Genomic DNA, 18,042 nt, shown 5'->3' with positions numbered 1-18,042 from the left:
AGTCTTGTAAAAATTTACATATTGTAGGGGATTACGCTATCGGGTAGCTGCTTGGAACACGAAGCCACAGGGTTTTTATCTCAGAAACTGAAGTCATAGCTACCCAGGTGCATTTAAACAGGACCGGTAGTGCCAGGAATTAACCCTAGCCTTCCTATTATTGCTGGAAACTTAAACTCTGGGATTTACATTTTAAACTAGAAGTTTACATACTCTGTATAAAAAGACATATGGGTGTTTTTCTCAATATCTGACATGAATTCAGAATTCTCGATTTAGGTCAATTAGGATTTCCATAATTATTATTGTCTCCCAAATGCCAGCATAATGAGCGAGAGAGAGAATGTTTTAAGGCATTTTTATTAATGCAAATTTAAAGGTTTTACATACATTTCATTAGTATTTGGTAAAATTGCCATTAAACTGAATAACTTGGTTCAAATGTTTGGGATATCCTTCCACAAGCTTCTCACAATAGTTGGTTGGAATTTGGGCCTATTCCTCCTGACAAAACTGGTGTAATCAATCCAGGTTTGTAGGTCACCTTGCTCGCACCTGCCTTTTCAGCTTTGCCCATGCATTTTCAATAGAATTGAGATCAGGGCTTTGTGATGGCCACTCCAAAACACAGACTTTGTTATCCTTAAGCCACTTTGTTACCATTTTGGAAGTTTGTTTCGGGTCATTGTCCATTTGGCAGACCCATTTCCACCCAAGCTTTAACTTCGTGGCTGATGTCTTGAGATGTTGCTTCAGTATTGCCCTCCTGCAGAAAAACAACCCCACAACATGATGCTGCCACCCCTGTGTTTCACATTTGGGATGGTGTTCTTAGGCTTCGAAGCTTCTCCCTTTTTCCTCCAAACGTATCGATGGTCATTAGGCCAGGTTCACATTACGTTTAACCAGCCCGTTCAACGCATAGCGTTGACGGGCTGGTTAAACGTTGACGGGCTGGTTAAACGGTATAGCATGACGCAGTCGCGTTATGCTATACCCGCTAGCGCTGATGATTCATCTGCGCTATTGGTGACGGAGCCTCAGACGCTGGAGCCCGCGTCTGAGGCTCCGTCACTAAATGACGGCACATCGCGAACACGTGCCGCTTTACGGCATGCGTCGCGATGCGCCCGACAATGGGGGTCTATGCCAGCGTTAACGGACTGCGTTACAGCGCGTTATGCCGCGGTGTAACGCAGTCCGTCTAACGGACTGCCATAACGCAATGTGACCCAGGCCTTATGCCCAAAAAGTTAAATTTTAGCTTCATCAGACTGCAGTACATGTCTCCAAAAATTAAGGTATTTGTTCCTGTGTTCATTTACAAACATTAATATGGCTTTTTTTTCTTTTGGAGTAGTGGCTTCTTCCTGGCAGAGTGGCCTTTCAGCCCATGTTGATATGGTACTCGTTTCACTATGGATATTGACACAATCTTACCAGCTTCCATCATCATCTTCACACAGTCTTTTGCTTTTGTCCTTGAGTTGATATGCACATGTCAGACCAAAGAACTTTCATCTCTGGGATACAGAACCTGTCTTCTTCCTGAGCGGTATGATGGCTGGACACTCCCACCTTGTTTGTACTTGCGTATAATTGTACAGATGAACGAGGCACCTTCGGGTATCTTGAAATTGTAACCAAGGATGAGCCAGACTTGTGCAAGTCCACAATTCTCTTCCTGATAATTGGCTGATTTCTTTAGACTTTCCCATGATGCTACACAAAGAAGCAGTGTGTTTCAGGTGTGCATTAAAATACATCCATAGGTGTGTCTCTAATTAACTCAGATGTTGCAAAAAAAAAACTATCAGAAGCTTCCAAACACATGTCGTCATCATATGGCCAGTTCAGAATTTTTTAAAGAGATAATAATCTTAGAGTATGTAAACTTTTGACTGCAGTAAGTTATAAAAATTCCTTAAAACAGTCTCTCTCTCATTATTCTGGCAGTTGGCAAATATTAATAAATATGGTAATCCTAATTGACCTAAAACGGGAAAGGTTTATTCTGATTTCATGTCAGATATTGAGAAAAACATGCATATGTGTCTTTTTATATAGTGTAAGTAAACTTTAGTTTCAGCTGTAGATCACTGAGGCTAGCCACCTCGGTGACAAATCCAGGACTTGAATTCCTGCTTTCCTACAATATATATATTGTGGACCCAATTCCTTAATGCTGCAGTAAAATGAGAACGACTGGATTCTATAAAAGTGTGTTCACAGCCACACAATAATAAAAATTGTTTTTATTTCTATAGCACTAACATGTTCCACAGCACTTTACATTTCAGAGGGGACTTGTACAGACAATAGACGTTACAGAGTAAACACATAATTAAACAGATAGCAAGAGGAGTGAGGGCCGTACTCGCAAGCTAACAGTCTGAGGAAATAAGGGAGACATGAAAGGGAAATGGTTAAAAGGGCTTGTATTGTATGGTCCAGCTATTAATATAATAAGTAGGGTAATAATAAACATCCGCTGAAGATTTGAGGTTTTTAAAACCCCTTGGAAGCTACTATCTATTTGTTTTGCTTTTTTGTGGACAAAGTACTCTAGTGTAAATCCTGTAGTGTAAGTATGTATGTTTTCTCCACAGACCACTAGTAGATGAGCCTCGACATGTTAAGGTACAGAAAGGAGCTGAACCGCTAGGAATTTCAATTGGAGGTGGAGAGAGTGGGGGAATCTTTGTCTCGAAAGTGATGGTTGGGAGCATTGCGCAACAAGCCGGGCTGGAATATGGAGATCAGCTGCTAGAGGTATTGCAGCATTTTATTAGTTATAAGTTCACAATGTTTGGAATTTGTGTCATATAGACGATATCAGTGCTTGAATTTTTGACACAAAGTGAAGCTTAAAGAGTAACTATTGTTTCAACTCCTTCACCTCCAAGGCTGTTTGCACCTTCATGACCAGGCCAAATTTTGCAATTTTTACCACTGTGACTTTTTTAAGTGATAGCTCTTGACCGTTTTATTGGATCCCACTGATTTTGAGATTGCTTTTTCGCAACATATTGTACTTTATGATAGTGGTAAAATTTCTTGATAAGAGTTTGATTTAGTTGTGACAAAAACGGAAATTTAACATAAATTTTACAATTTTCAAACTTATGCCCTTAAATCAGAGTTATATCACACAAAATAGTAACGAAACAACATTTCTCCCATGTCGACTTTACATCAGCACATATTTTTTGGAGCAAAATTTTTTTACTTAGGAAGTTATAAAGGTTAAATTTTGACGAGCGATTTCTCATTTTACCAACAAAATTTCCAAAACTGGTTTTTGTAGAGACCACCTCACATTTGTAATGACTTTGATGGGTCTATATAACAGAAAATTCCCAAAAGTGACACCATTCTAAAAACTGCACCCCTCAAGGTGCTCAAAATCATATTCAAGAAGTTTATTAACCCTTTAGGTTCTTCGCAGGAACTTTTGGGGAAAAAAATAAACATTTAAATTTTGTCAGAAAATTTTTTTTTTACTTTTGCAAGGGTAACAGGAAAAGACGAACCACAAAATTTGTTGTGCAATTTATCCTGAGCATGCTGATATCACATACAGTACAGACCAAAAGTTTGGACACACCTTCACATTCAAAGAGTTTTCTTTATTTTCATGACTATGAAAATTGTAGATTCACTCTAAAGGCATCAAAACTATGAATTAACACATGTGGAATTATATAATTAACAAAAAAGTGTGAAACAACTGAAAATGTCTTATATTCTAGGTTCTTCAAAGTAGCCACCTTTTGCTTTGATTACTGCTTTGCACACTCTTGGCATTCTCTTGATGAGCTTCAAGAGATAGTCACCGGAAATGGTCTTCCAACAGTCTTGAAGGAGTTCCCAGAGATGCTTAGCACTTGTTGGCCCTTTTGCCTTCACTCTGCGGTCCAGCTCACCCCAAACCATCTCGATTGGGTTCAGTTCTGGTGACTGTGGAGGCCAGGTCATCTGGCGTAGCACCCCATCACTCTCCTTCTTGGTCAAATAGCCCTTACACAGCCTGGAGGTGTGTTTGGGGTCATTGTCCTATTGAAAAATAAATGATGGTCCAACTAAACGCAAACCGGATGGAATAGCATGCCGTTGCAAGATGCTGTGGTAGCCATGCTGGTTCAGTATGCCTTCAGTTTTGAATAAATCCCCAACTGTGTCACCAGCAAAGCACCCCCACACCATCACACCTCCTCCTCCATGCTTCACAGTGGGAACCAGGCATGTAGAGTCCATCCGTTCACCTTTTCTGCGTCGCACAAAGACACGGTGGTTTTAACCAAAGATCTCAAATTTGGACTCATCAGACCAAAGCACAGATTTCCACAGGTCTAATGTCCATTCCTTGTGTTCTTTATCCCAAACAAGTCTCTTCTGCTTGTTGCCTGTCCTTAGCAGTGGTTTCCTAGCAGCTATTTTCATAATTTCATAATCAGTGGTATCCATTGAAGCGTTCCTGAGTTATGACCTCATAAAATGTCAGTGGTCAAAATTGTAAAAATTGGCCCGGTCAGGAAGGTGAAAACAGGCTTCGGGGAGAAGGCGTTAAAATGTAAAAGCAGAAAATATATAATTACATTTTTTTTTTTTTTTTTTTTGCCTAAAATACAAATGAATTGTGTCATCTTTAACTTTAGGCCTTTTGGAGATCATTTCATCTTTATTGCTTAACTGTTCACATTAACAGTAATATTGAGTTGGGGTGCCCAAACTTTTACATGCCTCTGTATCCGGAAAGGGATGTCCAAGCCCTATTACAGGATACTGTTGTATGGTACACAAAAATGACCTTACAGAGTTACTTTAATTTTTATTACACAAGTCAATAGTAGATGTGAACATAAGTAATATAGTGAAAAATGTAATGTGAAAAGGACTTTGGAATAGAAAGACATTTCCCTCTCCAACCCGCCAAACCACAAATAGGCCGTCATATCACGATATTTATTAAAAAACAATATTAGCAATCTTGCAATTCATACTGTATATGGGTTCTGGGGCTTTTTTTTAGACTTTTTGACACATGGTCAAACATAAAAAAAAATTGTTTCTCTTATTTCTGAGCTGGTCAATTTCAAGCGTCTTGTTGCAAAAAGTCCATGCGTAGATTGAGCCTTATGCAGTCCTTTAGTTTGTAAAACAAACCGTAAAAGCAAATTTTGTGCATTTTTTACATTAATCTTCATCCTGTTTCCTGCAGTTTAATGGTATAAATTTGAGAAATGCAACAGAGCAGCAAGCACGATTGATCATCGGACAGCAGTGTGATACCATCACTATCCTGGCCCAGTATAACCCTCATATGTGCCAGCCACTTCATTCCCGATCCAGGTATAATGTGCAGTCATGTTTTCTACTTCATTAGCACAATCCTTATAGATTTCTACAATTACTGCATATTTTCTATTCATTTGTTCATTTTTTCACCAGTTCACGCCTGGATTCTAGTACTTCTCACTCTACGCCTCACGGGAGCGGTGCTGCAACACCTGACAATCATTCTGTCATTGACACTGTGAGTGAACAAGATGAGGGGACCATAACCCCACCTTCAAAAGAAACCACTCCTACTACAAGCCCTCACAGCTCACTTAGGTGATTTTTCTTTTCTCCCTCTAAGAAAAAACTATTTCTCTTTTTCATAATAAACTAAACCTACAAACTTTTATTTAACCCGTGAACACTACATGACACATATACGTCATGAGCTCTTATTAATTAGTCCTTTATGTCTGCTTTATACATCTTGATAATCCCCAGGCTACTCCTTCATTACCCATGTGATGAGCAGCAGGAGCCAAACTGATATAGAAAGCCAGGCTGTTGCTGTGACAGCTAGGATCAATGTTCTGATGGATCCAGTCAGGTAACCCCTCATATTCCACTGTCAATAGTGGCATTGGCACATGAGGAGTTTGACAGTCAGACAGAGACTTGTCTATGCCATATCATTGTGATCCGCCTTAATGCTTAGTTGTGGCAACTGGAGGACAAACATAGGCCTCAGTGTCTATGATATGCTGATGCCTATTAGACCCCATGGGATGCAGGATCTAATAGGCTTACAACACTGACAGCATAAGGTAGTGCACTACACTACATATGGAGTGCAGTGTATTTACCTGTGCAATCAACCAATTGCATGTTGAAGTCCCCTTGGAGGACTAATTAATAAATACTGTAAAAAATGTTTGTGTTTTAGATACAAAATGTAGGATAAAAACTCCAGTTCTTCAAGTAAAAAATACTTTAATCTGAGGAAAAAAAGACAGAGTTTTATAGTACAGGTTGTTACGGATGCAGAGATTAAAAAAAAAAAAAAAAATATCGCTATATCACCTGCAAAAAAAACTAAAACAACCGCCGGCATTACTGTTTTTGTTCGTCATTCCTTGCAAAAAAAAATAAAATGAAAAAGATGCAAAAAGTTGTATTTATCAAAATATTATAGCAAATAAAAATTATTCATCACACAAAAAAATACACCCTTACACAGCTCTTACCAGAAAAAGGGGATTATGGCCCTATGAATAAAACAACCAAAATATATATATATTTTCAAGATCTTCTTATGAAAAAGTAGTAAATTGTAAAAACTGCATAAACTGAGTTTTTCCATGATGGCATTGACTCTTTCTATAAACTGATATGATTTACTTATCACGCACAGCAAATGCTTTAAAATTAAAATACGAAAAACAATTCAAAACATTTTTTTTGTTCATCCCATTTCACAAAAAAAGTTAAATAAAAAGTGATGAAAAATTAATACATAAAAGCTACAGCTAGTCTATCAAAAAAATGAGTACCCACATAATTAGCTCTATGGAAAAATAAGCTATTGGTCTAAGAATATGATGACCAATAAAATCACAGTGCAACATAGAAAAATGTATACTTCAAAAAAAAAAATCTATATTTGATATTGTCATTATTGTATCGACTTACAAAATAAAGTTAACTTCAATTTTAGTGGATGGTATTGTTTTTTAGCATTTTCATTCCTCATGCAAAAAAGGGTGATAAACAGGGATTAAAGAGTTGTTTATCTTCCAGAAAATGGTTTATCTGGTAATGGAGTTGTACATGAAAAATATGTAAAATTGCTATAACCATAATCAAGCTGAGCCACATAATAACTTTCTTACTTTATTTGTGCAACACATGAATACTGGAAAAGTTTAAAGAATCAAAAACAGAATTGCGTTTTTGGTTTTTTTTTCTATTTCTGCCCATAAAAACGTAACCTAAGTTATATGTACCCCAAGCTATCATACTGCTGCATCAACAAAAAAATACTTTGGCTCCTGAAATGCAGTCATAAAACCAACAAAAACGAAGTTATTGTTAAGGCCCAATTAGGCTCTACCCTTAAGGGGTTACTCTATTCTGTATCTGACTTTTCTTCTTTCACCTATGACATTTGATACAGTGCTCTGTAGTGTCCACAATAATAATTTTTTTTCTTAACTAGGACACCAGTGGACGGCCTAAAGAAAAACTCCGAGACCCGCACAGTCATTCTGTCAAAATCTCCTGTGGAGCTTGGAATGCAGATCTGTGGAGGGAACCTTCATGGGGTATATGTGTTGGAATTAGATGAGGATAATGCATCCAGTGGACTGGAAGGGCTGATGTCAGGAGACTTCATTATAGATGTATGTGGGATGTACAAACTGACTGCCTAAGCTGTTTAAACTGAATCTTTCACCAGGATTTTCTTGCCTAATCTGTAGACACAGAAACCCTTACTCTAGCGATGTGTCACTTTCTGGGCTCCTTGCTGTAGTTTTAATAAATCACATTTTTATCAGCAGGAAATTATTACTAGAGGACTGGTAAACCTGCCTACACGTAGTTCTTCATATTTATGAGCTCTATATAACCCCACCTCAACAACTGATTCGCAGGTGCTAATCAGTGGTGTGGGCAAGGTTATACAGAGATCAGCATTCATGATCTGCAGCAGATAAAACTAATTTTATCAAAATGCAGCAAGCAGTCCAGTAAGTGACAATTCACTGGATTCAGGCTCCTACATCATGCTCCTTTCAAATGGGGTTGAAAAAGAACTAGTAACAGATTCTCTTTAATGTTGTGATGATGTTTCTATCATCTAAAATGTTTTACATAAGATGAAATAATGTTCTAAAATTTGACTGTCCAACATCCTTTATTAGTACAAATCATCATGCTTGAGTTTTTTAGAGCCTGAGTTCTTTAGAACCAGAAATGTTAATTTGGTTTGTGTTTTTTTGCATGTGTTATTGCTTAGCTTATACATTAGAACAAGAAAATCCCAAATACCCTGGTAAAACATAAAACAATACTCATTATTCATGATTTTGTCAATTCAAAAAGAGACCAAAAACGGCATAACTCGAAGACTTGATTAAAAATGGTTATGGCATAGGGAGCGAGAGGATGCCAGCTGATTGCAGGGAAAATAAATACAACAATTAATACTAAATGCATAAACCAAATCAGTATTGTGGCCATCTAATTAAATATTTAAAATGGAAAGAGGAAAAATAGCCAGCTCACCAAACAGCAATAGAAGGTGCACGGAACTCCGTCTTGTCCCGACGGGGATTTTAATGAAGATAAAGTTGCAAAATTCCAGCTCCTTGGATAACATTTAAAATGTATTAGGGTATGTGCACACGGTGCGGATTCTGCTGCGGATCCGCAGCGTTTCAATGGTAAACTGGAAAACGCAGTGCACATGCTGCGGATTTTTCCGCGCGGTTTTGCTGCGGTTTACAATCCCCGCAGCATGTCAATTCTTTAGTGCAGAAACGCTGCAGTTTCACACCTCATCCATTATGAGATGTAAAACCGCAGGCTAAACTGCAGGACTTTAGTCCTGCGGATTTATCTGCGGTTTTTACTACAAAATCCGCAGAGCCAAAAAGCTCCATGTGCACATAGCCTTAATCTTGATTAAAACATTTTCTAGCAAGCTCCTGAACCGCACACATGCTGGCAGTTGCACCAGGCGCTGCCTTCTCACACAGGAAGCTTTCTGGATGTACCATCTCGGCACACGGATCCCTAACGGTTTGAACAAACGTAATGAAATTATGTTTCACTATTGAAAATGTATCATGTTTACGATTTCAAGTTTTTTCTTCTTTGTGTTTATCAAATGTTTTGTATATAATTTTATATGGATCAACAATAGTCAGTCAAAGAAAAAAGAAACATCCGGCACTGTCCCTGAGAAAGAAATACCCGCAAAGTCACTTATAACCGCTATCAGTGTGACACCTGTAACCCTTGCTGAACGGGTGCTCTATCCATGTGAAGAAAAAACATGAACTATCGTAGTAGAAAAAGACAGCAGGATGGCACTCACCGTTCTCTTGAAATGATTCACTTTATTTCATGTTAATAAAGCACAGGCAATGGCACGGGAGAAATGCATGATGGGACCTGTTGAAGTGCATTGTGCACGAAATGACTCGTCCGTCTTTTTGCATTTCTCCCGTGCCATTGCCTGTGCTTTATTAACATGAAATAAAGTGAATCATTTCAAGGGAACGGTGAGTGCCATCCTGCTGTCTTTTTCTACTACGAATTTTATATGGATATTTTCTTACAATGTCTGCCAAAAGGACCTTATATGTGTCACATGACGAATTTCTTGGGATTGATTGGTCATCCTTTATTTAAATACCTCTCTTCCCTGGAAAATGCCAGCTGTGATAAAGATCGATCTCCGATCGAAACACAATGCTGTATCTCCCCTGCATGAGTGCGGTTCAGGAGCTTGCCAGAAAATGTTTTAATCAAGATTAATACATTCTGAATTTTATCCAAGAAGTTGGAATTTTTCAACTTTATCTTTAATTAAATATATGCAATAAAAAAATGAATGCACCATAAAAAATATGCAAAAAATAGATGCAATATAAAAAGTGCACTAGAAAGATGTGAATCGCATCTATAGTTGATATGAAATTACAGTAATAAAGTGAAAGTATATAGCAATGATGAAACAGTCAAATACTATGTTTCCTATAAGCAGATGTGTGTATTACAGGCCTGCATTTATAGTACACGATTTAGTCTGACTAAATAAACCAACTATAAATCAAAAATTACAGTTTAAGTATAAGTAGAAGATAACCTTAGCACACACCCCAACACGTATTTAGCGTACTGCTTCCTCAGGTATTGACCTGGAGGGGATGAAGCAAGGCCTTATAAATGAGATTAATCAGTGTCTGCACCAGTAGAAAGACTCTAACTTTATTATTAGGCGCCGCTTCGTGTGCAGAGAGCTGACATCTGGGACACTCGCCAAGAAACAAGCATGAAATAAACACTGCAAAAGGACACAAAACATTTTAAGGGAAAAAGTCAGCCATATTTAGCAACACTGGTCACAGTGTTGCACCACGGGAAGCAGCAGGTCCCCTTTGATGAAAGCTGAGGTGCAAAATACTGATGAAACAACCACTCACACAACTACCAATTCATGGAGGGGGCGGTCACCTAGTATTAGAATTGCTCATAGATAAGGCTTGTATAGAGCACCAGTCACACAGATGTAGTGCACATTTTCTAGCTTACAGCTTATTAGTGACGCCAATACTATTAGATCAGGCAGACTGTCCAATACTATATATAAGTGGGGTGCACACAGAGACAGACACCCTAATTTACAAGGCCAACATTGATGGGCCTGGCTGTATCTTGCATAGAAATAAAAAAAAAAAATGGCAGTTGACTAAAAAAACAAATGTACAAATTTTTGCAAGTTTATTAAAAAAAGAAAAACTGAAATATCACATGGTGATAAGTATTTAGACCCTTTGCTCAGTATTAAGCTGAAGCACCCTTTTGAGCTAGTACAGCCATGAGTCTTCTTGGGAATGATGCAACAAGTTTTTCACACCTGGATTTGGAGATCCTCTGCCATTCTTCCTTGCAGATCCTCTCCATTTCCTTTCAGCTGGATGGTGAACGTTGGTGGACAGCCATTTTCAGGTCTCTCCAGAGATGCTCAATTGGGTTTAGGTCAGGGCTCTGGCTGGGCCAGTCAAGAATGGTCACAGAGTTGTTCTGAAGCCAATCTTCTTCAATTTAAGTATTATGGAGGCCTCTGTGCTCTTAGGAACCTTGAGTACTGCAGAAATTCTTTTGTAACCATGGCCAGATCTGTGCCTTGCCACAATTCTGTCTCTGAGCTCCTTGGCCAGTTACTTTGACCTCATGATTCTCATTTGGTCTGACATACCCTGTGAGCTGTGAGGTCTTATATAGATAGGTGTGTGCCTTTACAAATCAAGTCCTATCAGTTTAAACACAGCTGGACTCCAATGAAGGAGTAGAATCATCTCAAGGAGGATCACAAGGAAATAGACAGCATGTGACTTAAATGAGTCTGAGCAAAGGGTTTGAATACTTATGACCAGCACGGTGGCTCAGTCCTGGGTTCGAATCCCACCAAGGACAACATCTGCAAGGAGTTTGTATGTTCTCCCCGTGTTTGCGTGGGTTTCCTCCCACACTCCAAAGACATACTGATAGGGAATTTAGATTGTGAGCCCCATCAGGGACAGTGATGAAAATATGTGCAAACTGTAAAGTGCTGCGGAATATGTTAGCGCTATATAAAAATAAAGATTATTATTATTATTATGACCATGTGATATTTCAGTTTTTCTTTTTTAATAAATTTGCAAAAATTTCTACATTTTTGATGTTCTCAGTCAAGATGGGGTGTAGAGTGTATATTAATGAGAAAAAAATTAACTTTTTTGAATTTACCAAACGGCTGCAATGAAACAAAGAGTGAAAAACAAACAACATTGTAGAAAAAAGTTAGTCATATATTATGTTTTGAGAAACTCACATTGCGTTGAAAGGCAGCAAACACATGCACAGCAGCACAGAGTAGCATTAATGCAGAGATGTCTAGATAACATTAAATAAATGCAGAAATAATATTAAAAAGGAGGAGAGATAATGAACTAAAAGAAAACCCAAATGGTGTGTGTGTGTGTGTATGTGTGTGTGTGTGTATGTATGTATGTATGTATGTATGTGTATATATATATATAATATATAGAAATGGGTGGGGGTTACATATTATTTTTTGGCATTTCCTTCCAATCTTTCTACTCAACTTAATTTTTTTAATGTTTCCATCTTTAGTATGGCTCTGTTGACATGAGAAACAAAACAGCAGAGGAAGCCTATCTAGAGATGCTGAAGCCAACAGAAAATGTTAAATTGAAGGTGCAGCAAAAAGTGGATGAGTTCAACAAAATCAAAGACCAGCCTGGTGATGGGTTTTACATAAGGTCAGTCTCCTAGAAACTTTATTAACATTTTTCAGGAACATTTACAATGTATTTCCTATACTTAGAGTATTACACCAGTTTAAGGATTGTAATGGTCCTCTTCTAATTAACAGGATGATGGATCTACATTGTGTAATCTTCACATTTGACATAAGCCTAGCAGTTGATACAGTTGTGTGAAAAAGCTTTTCCCCCTTCATGATTTCCTATTCTTTTGCATGTTTGTCACTCTTAAATGTTTCAGATAACAAAACAAATTTAATGATTAGACAAAGATAACAAAAGGAAACAAAAAATGCAGTTTTTAAATGAAGGTTTTTATTAAGGGAAAATTAAATCCACACCTAGAGGGTCCAGTATGAAAATGTGATTGCCCCCTCCCTCTTTAAGACATAAATTAAAGGGAATCTGTCACCCCATTTTTCGCCTATCAGATGCCGGCACCGCCATCAGGGACTTATCTACAGCATTCTGTAATGCTGTAGATAAGCCCCCAATGTAACCTGAAAGATAAGAAAAACACATTAGATTATACTCACCGGGGGGCGGAGTCGGGTGCGGTGGGTGTCGCGGTCCGGCGCCTCCTATCTTCATACGATGATGTACTCCTCCTTGCTTCTCCCTCGGCTCCTGCGCAGGCGTACTTTCTCTGCCCTGTTGAGGGCAGAGTAAAGTACTGCAGTGCGCAGGTGCCGGGATAGGTCAGAGAGGTCCTGCGCACTGCAGTACTCTGTTCTGCCCTCAATAGGGCAGAGAAAGTATGCCTGCGCAGGAGCCGAGGGAGAAGCAAGGAGGAGGACATCATCATATGAAGATGGGAGGCGTCGGACGGGACGGAGACACCCATCGAACTGGACCGAATGCAGGGGTGAATATAATATAACTGTTTTTTTCTTATGTTTCAGGTTACATCAGGGGCTTATCTACAGCATTACAGAATGCTGTAGATAAGTCCCTGATGTCAGTGGCGGCTGCTGATAGGCCAAAAATGGGGTGAAAGATCCCCTCTAACTGTGGTTTATCACATCTTTGGGATGCTGAGTTGAAATTCCCTAGGCACACACAGGCCTGATTACTGCCACAACTTTTCTCAATCAAGAAACCAGTTAAATAGGACCTGCCTGACAAAGTGAAGCAGACCAAAAGATCCACAAAAGCTAGACATCATGCCGCGATCCAAAGAAATTCTGGAAAAAATGAAAAACAAAGTAATTTAGATCTATCAGTCTGGAAAAGGTTGTAAAGCCATTTCTCAATTTTTGTGACTCCAGCGAACCATAGTGAGAGCCATTATCCAAAAAAGGGGAAACATGGAACAGTGGTGAACCTTCCCAGGAGTGGCCGGTCAACTAAAATTACCCCAAGAGTGTAGCAACGACTCACCCAAGAGGTCACAAAAGACCCCACAACATCCAAAGAATTTCAGGCCTCACTTGTTCCCGTTGGGGTCAGTGTACATGACTCCACCATAAGAAACAGACTGGGCTAAAATGGCTTGCATCGCAGAGTTCCAAGATGAAAACCTCTGCTGAGCAATAAGAACATAAAAGCTCATCTAGGTTTTGTCAGAAAACATCTTGATAATCCCTAAGATTTTTGAGAGAATACTTTGTGAACTGATGAAAAAGTTGAACTTTTTGGTAGATGTATGTCCCATTACATCTGGCGTATAAGTAACTAAGTATTTCAGAAAAGGAACATTCCAACAGTAACATGTGGTGGTAGTGTGTTGGTCTGGTGCTGTTTTGCTGCTTCAGGACCTGGAAGACTTGCTGTGGTAAATGAAACCATGAATTCTGTACCAAAAAATCCTGAAGAAGAATGTCTGACCATCTATTCATGACATCAAGCTTACACGCACTTGGGTTATGCAGCTGGACAATGATCCAAAACACAGTGAATGGCTTAAGAAAAACAAAATTAAGACTTTGGAGAGGCCTAGTCAAAGTCCTGGCCTTAATCCGATTGAGGTGCTGTGGCATAAGCTTAAAAAAAGGCGGTTCATACTTTGTAGCCCTCCAATGTGACTGAATTACAACAATTCTGCAAAAATAAGTGGGCCAAAATAAATTCAGAGCGTTGTAAAAGATTTGTTGCCAGTTATCGCAAACGCTTGCTTGCTGTTGTTGCTGCTAAGGGTGGCCCAACTATTTATTAGGTGTAGGTGCAATCACTTTCTCACCCAGGGCCCTGTAGGTTTGGATTTCTTTTTCCCTTAATAATAAAGACCTTAATTTATAAACTACATCTTGTGTTTAAAAGTGTTACCTTTGTCTAATATTTAAATTTGGTGATCTGAAACATTTAAGTGTGACAAACATGCAAAAGAATAGGAAATCAGGAAGGACAAAAACACTTTTTCACATAACTATGTGTAACAGGCATCATCTGGTACTGCAGCTCAGTCCTATTCTAAGTTCTTACAGCAATCATGTTTATGAATGTGTGATCAGAAAATAGCCTATTTTTTAAATAATGTTATTATGTTAATATTGTTACATTTTCTTGCAGTTTTAACACTGCTCACTATTCCTAACATTACTCTCACAGGAAAGCAGACTGGCTGTGACCCTATTGAATTGTATAGACATATGTTTTGTTCATTGTCTGATCTGGGCAAAGGTCTTTGTGAATGTAGGGGAGTAAATGAGCTGTGACTATAGGCCCATTTACATTTAGCGATGCACCAGCGATCCGACCAGCGATCCTGACCGGGTCGTATCGCTGGTGCATCGCTAAATGATCGCTAGTGAGCTTCCACACAGGAAGATCTCACAGCGATGCAGCAGCGACGCAGCGCACGATACTCACCTTTCACACACAGCGATCCTGACGTCCTCCCGCCCGCGTCCAGCGTCGCTCGTCTCACACAGCAGGAAGCTGACGACGAGAAATGGAGCCGCCCGATCTCGCGCGATCAGCGACAGACAGCGGGGGAGCCAGTCAGAGGTAAGTATCACACATAGAGATATCGCTAGCAATATCGCTATAACGTCACAAAATCAGTGACGTTTTAGCGATATTGTTAGCGATATCGCTATGTGTAAAACCCCCTTATCTCTTGTGAATGGTGTGTCCTTTCTTATCTACTGTATATAGAGAGGTGTTACCTTTCATTGTAATGCTGTTATGTTAATAGCAGCCAATGTGAAAATTGCAAGATTTATTTTTAAATGTAGATGATATGAAAAAAAAAGAAATCTAAAAGAAAAAGTTATTGTTGCATTACTATTACTACGTGTATTAGTACTGCTACTGGTCTGCTTAGATATAGATGGCCTTTTCTTAGGATAGATCATTGGTATCAGTTCTGCCAAGGTCTGACACTCTCTACCTCTGCTAATCAGCTGGTGGCAGCTCCTCTGGTGGTCCCATGTGAACAGCATGGCTCCATATATACCGGGGATTTGACATAATCAGGTATTGTAGCTCAGTGCCTGTTAAAGTGAAAAGGACCATAACTACAGTACTCGAGAATGTCCACCATACAGTGTACAGAGCCTTGCTTCTCTCCAATCAGCGAGGCCCGGTGGTGTGCTTAGGGTACCGTTACACATAGCGATGCACCAGCGATCCCGACAACGATATGGATCGCTGGTGCATCGCTAAGTGGTCGCTAGTGAGCTGCCACACAGGCAGATCTCACCAGCGATATCGCAGGGGACGGGGGTCGCTACTTACCTGTCAGACGCGTCACTCGTCGTCACAGCAGGAAGCTGACGACGAGAAATGATCCAGGACCTTCTCGCGCGACCAGCGATAATCAGCGGGGGAGCCAGTCGGAGGTAAGTATCACATGTAGCAATATCGCTGCTACGTCACAAAATCGGTGACTTTACAGCGATATTGCTAGCGGTATCGCAGTGTGTAACGGGGCTTTATTAGTCACTGAAGCAAACACATTTATTGCCCTTCTGATCACTGTTTTACAAGATGGAGCATGATGCTTCCATAAATATGATTAGATTGTTTAGGAAAGAGAATGGAAGCAGCATTACCGTTCAATAACAACATGTTTTCCTGCAGAGCACTTTATGATCGACAAGCTGAAAATCCTCAGGAGTTGAGTTTCAAGAAGGATGATATATTATATGTGGATGACACACTCCCTCAAGGAGCTTTTGGTACATGGATGGGTTGGCAGCTCGATGAGAATGCACAGAAACTGGAAAGGGGTCAAATTCCCAGCAAATATATGTTAGTATTGAAATTCTTGTGAAGCTTGCAAATCATTTGCTGTATGTATATTTCTTAGTATAGGTTTTAATATGTGTTTTGACCTATTCCAAAGATTAATATGATAAGTTGCCCTGAAGCTTCTGAAACACATACATTATAACAAGGAAAATCATGAATGTAATCCCTGATGAGATGTGAAGTGGGAACCTCCGAAAACGCTCTTTAAATGCAGATATGAAGTTAATTTGGAGATAAATAGTGTTATAATGCTGCCTGACCTACAAAGATGCACTGCAGAGTTGGCTTATCAGTCAAAGTGCCAGGGTGTGCTTACAGCTACTGCTCATAGTACAGTGCGCAGTATAATGAGCAGTGCTGTGAGAGGTGACTGCAGCTGCTCTGTGCTCGCCTCCATGACTGAAAGCCAGGTACTCTGGCTCTTCGTTGCCCTTTTATTGAACCCCCCTAAAATATATTTCAATATATTTCCGTGCTTTCGCTTTTTGACTGTCCACGTCACTTATGCAAAACTATTCACAGTGCATATAAAAGCTGGGAAAATTGTCTACTACAAAGCATTTATTCTATATTATTTCTTGTATTTTGTTTCCAAGTGTTTTTGGTGTGCATACCATTCAAGTATTAATTTGACTATTTCAGGATGGAGCAAGAATTTTCCCGCCGCCTCAGTGTTTCTGAAGTACGAGATGAAGGTGGTGCTGCCAAAACCCTCTCTGCCGCTGCTAGGCGGTCTTTTTTTCGCAGAAAAAATAAACACAAGCGAAGTGGGTCCCGAGATGGTAAGGAACTTCAAGGGTTGGACACCATTAGCACAGATTCTATCCCTTTCCTTGACGGTAAGGAAAATGTTAAACAATGCATTGAGATTTCCAGTTCTTGCTTGTCCACTACATGTCAGTCCTTGTGTTTTGTAACTAACCTTAGATTAAACAAAGATAAAACTTGGAAGCAAAACAATAAAAAATATGTATGTTTAGATAAAAGACAGAAAGGTCTCAATTCCTCATAATCCTTGTATGTGGTGGATGTAATCCTCGTACCAAAACCTCCAATTTATAGGAGGTTTGAGGAAGGCTCAGTATATAGAAACAAACTGTCACATCAGCAGGAGAACGATTTGTTCTACTAGAATGCTGCTTTCTTTTGTGAACTATATACATATAAATAGACATATATAAAGCGTATAGTGAGAATCTCCGCTTCATATCTTAACAAATATGTTGGAGATATGATTTTGTGCTACTTATTAATATATACAGTACAGACCAAAAATTTGGACACACCTCATTCAAAGAGTTTTCTTTCTTTTCATGACTATGAAAATTGTAGATTCACTCTGAAGGCATCAAAACTATGAATTAACTCATGTGGAATTATATAATTAACAAAAAAGTGTGACACAACTGAAAATATGTCTTATATTCTAGGTTCTTCAAAGTAGCCACCTTTTGCTTTGATTACTGCTTTGCACACTCTTGGCATTCTCTTGATGAGCTTCAAGAGGTAG

The 18,042-nt window shown here is 39.1% G+C and overlaps 1 protein-coding gene across 3 annotated transcripts in view; it reads left to right on the top strand.

Annotated features, from left to right (window-relative positions):
- The window catches only part of DLG5 (discs large MAGUK scaffold protein 5), a 244,339-nt gene that overhangs the window by 212,166 nt on the left and 14,131 nt on the right, over window positions 1-18,042 (top strand). For 2 of the 3 annotated variants that reach the window (XM_073571223.1, XM_073571225.1), the window contains 7 exons: window positions 2,610-2,772; window positions 5,222-5,352; window positions 5,452-5,616; window positions 7,496-7,679; window positions 12,187-12,335; window positions 16,362-16,532; window positions 17,175-17,371. In XM_073571223.1, coding sequence (XP_073427324.1) covers window positions 2,610-2,772; window positions 5,222-5,352; window positions 5,452-5,616; window positions 7,496-7,679; window positions 12,187-12,335; window positions 16,362-16,532; window positions 17,175-17,371 — 1,160 coding nt within the window. The remainder of the gene's footprint in view (window positions 1-2,609; window positions 2,773-5,221; window positions 5,353-5,451; window positions 5,617-7,495; window positions 7,680-12,186; window positions 12,336-16,361; window positions 16,533-17,174; window positions 17,372-18,042) is intronic. The other variant, XM_073571224.1, reaches the window with a different exon arrangement.

The sequence above is a fragment of the Dendrobates tinctorius genome, unplaced genomic scaffold, assembly GCF_039654945.1.
Source record: "Dendrobates tinctorius isolate UK_male_01 unplaced genomic scaffold, ASM3965494v1 ptg000028l, whole genome shotgun sequence".
Taxonomy (NCBI): domain Eukaryota; kingdom Metazoa; phylum Chordata; class Amphibia; order Anura; family Dendrobatidae; genus Dendrobates; species Dendrobates tinctorius.
Note: the sequence above shows the minus strand (reverse complement) of the source record. Positions and strands in the feature narration are given on the sequence as shown.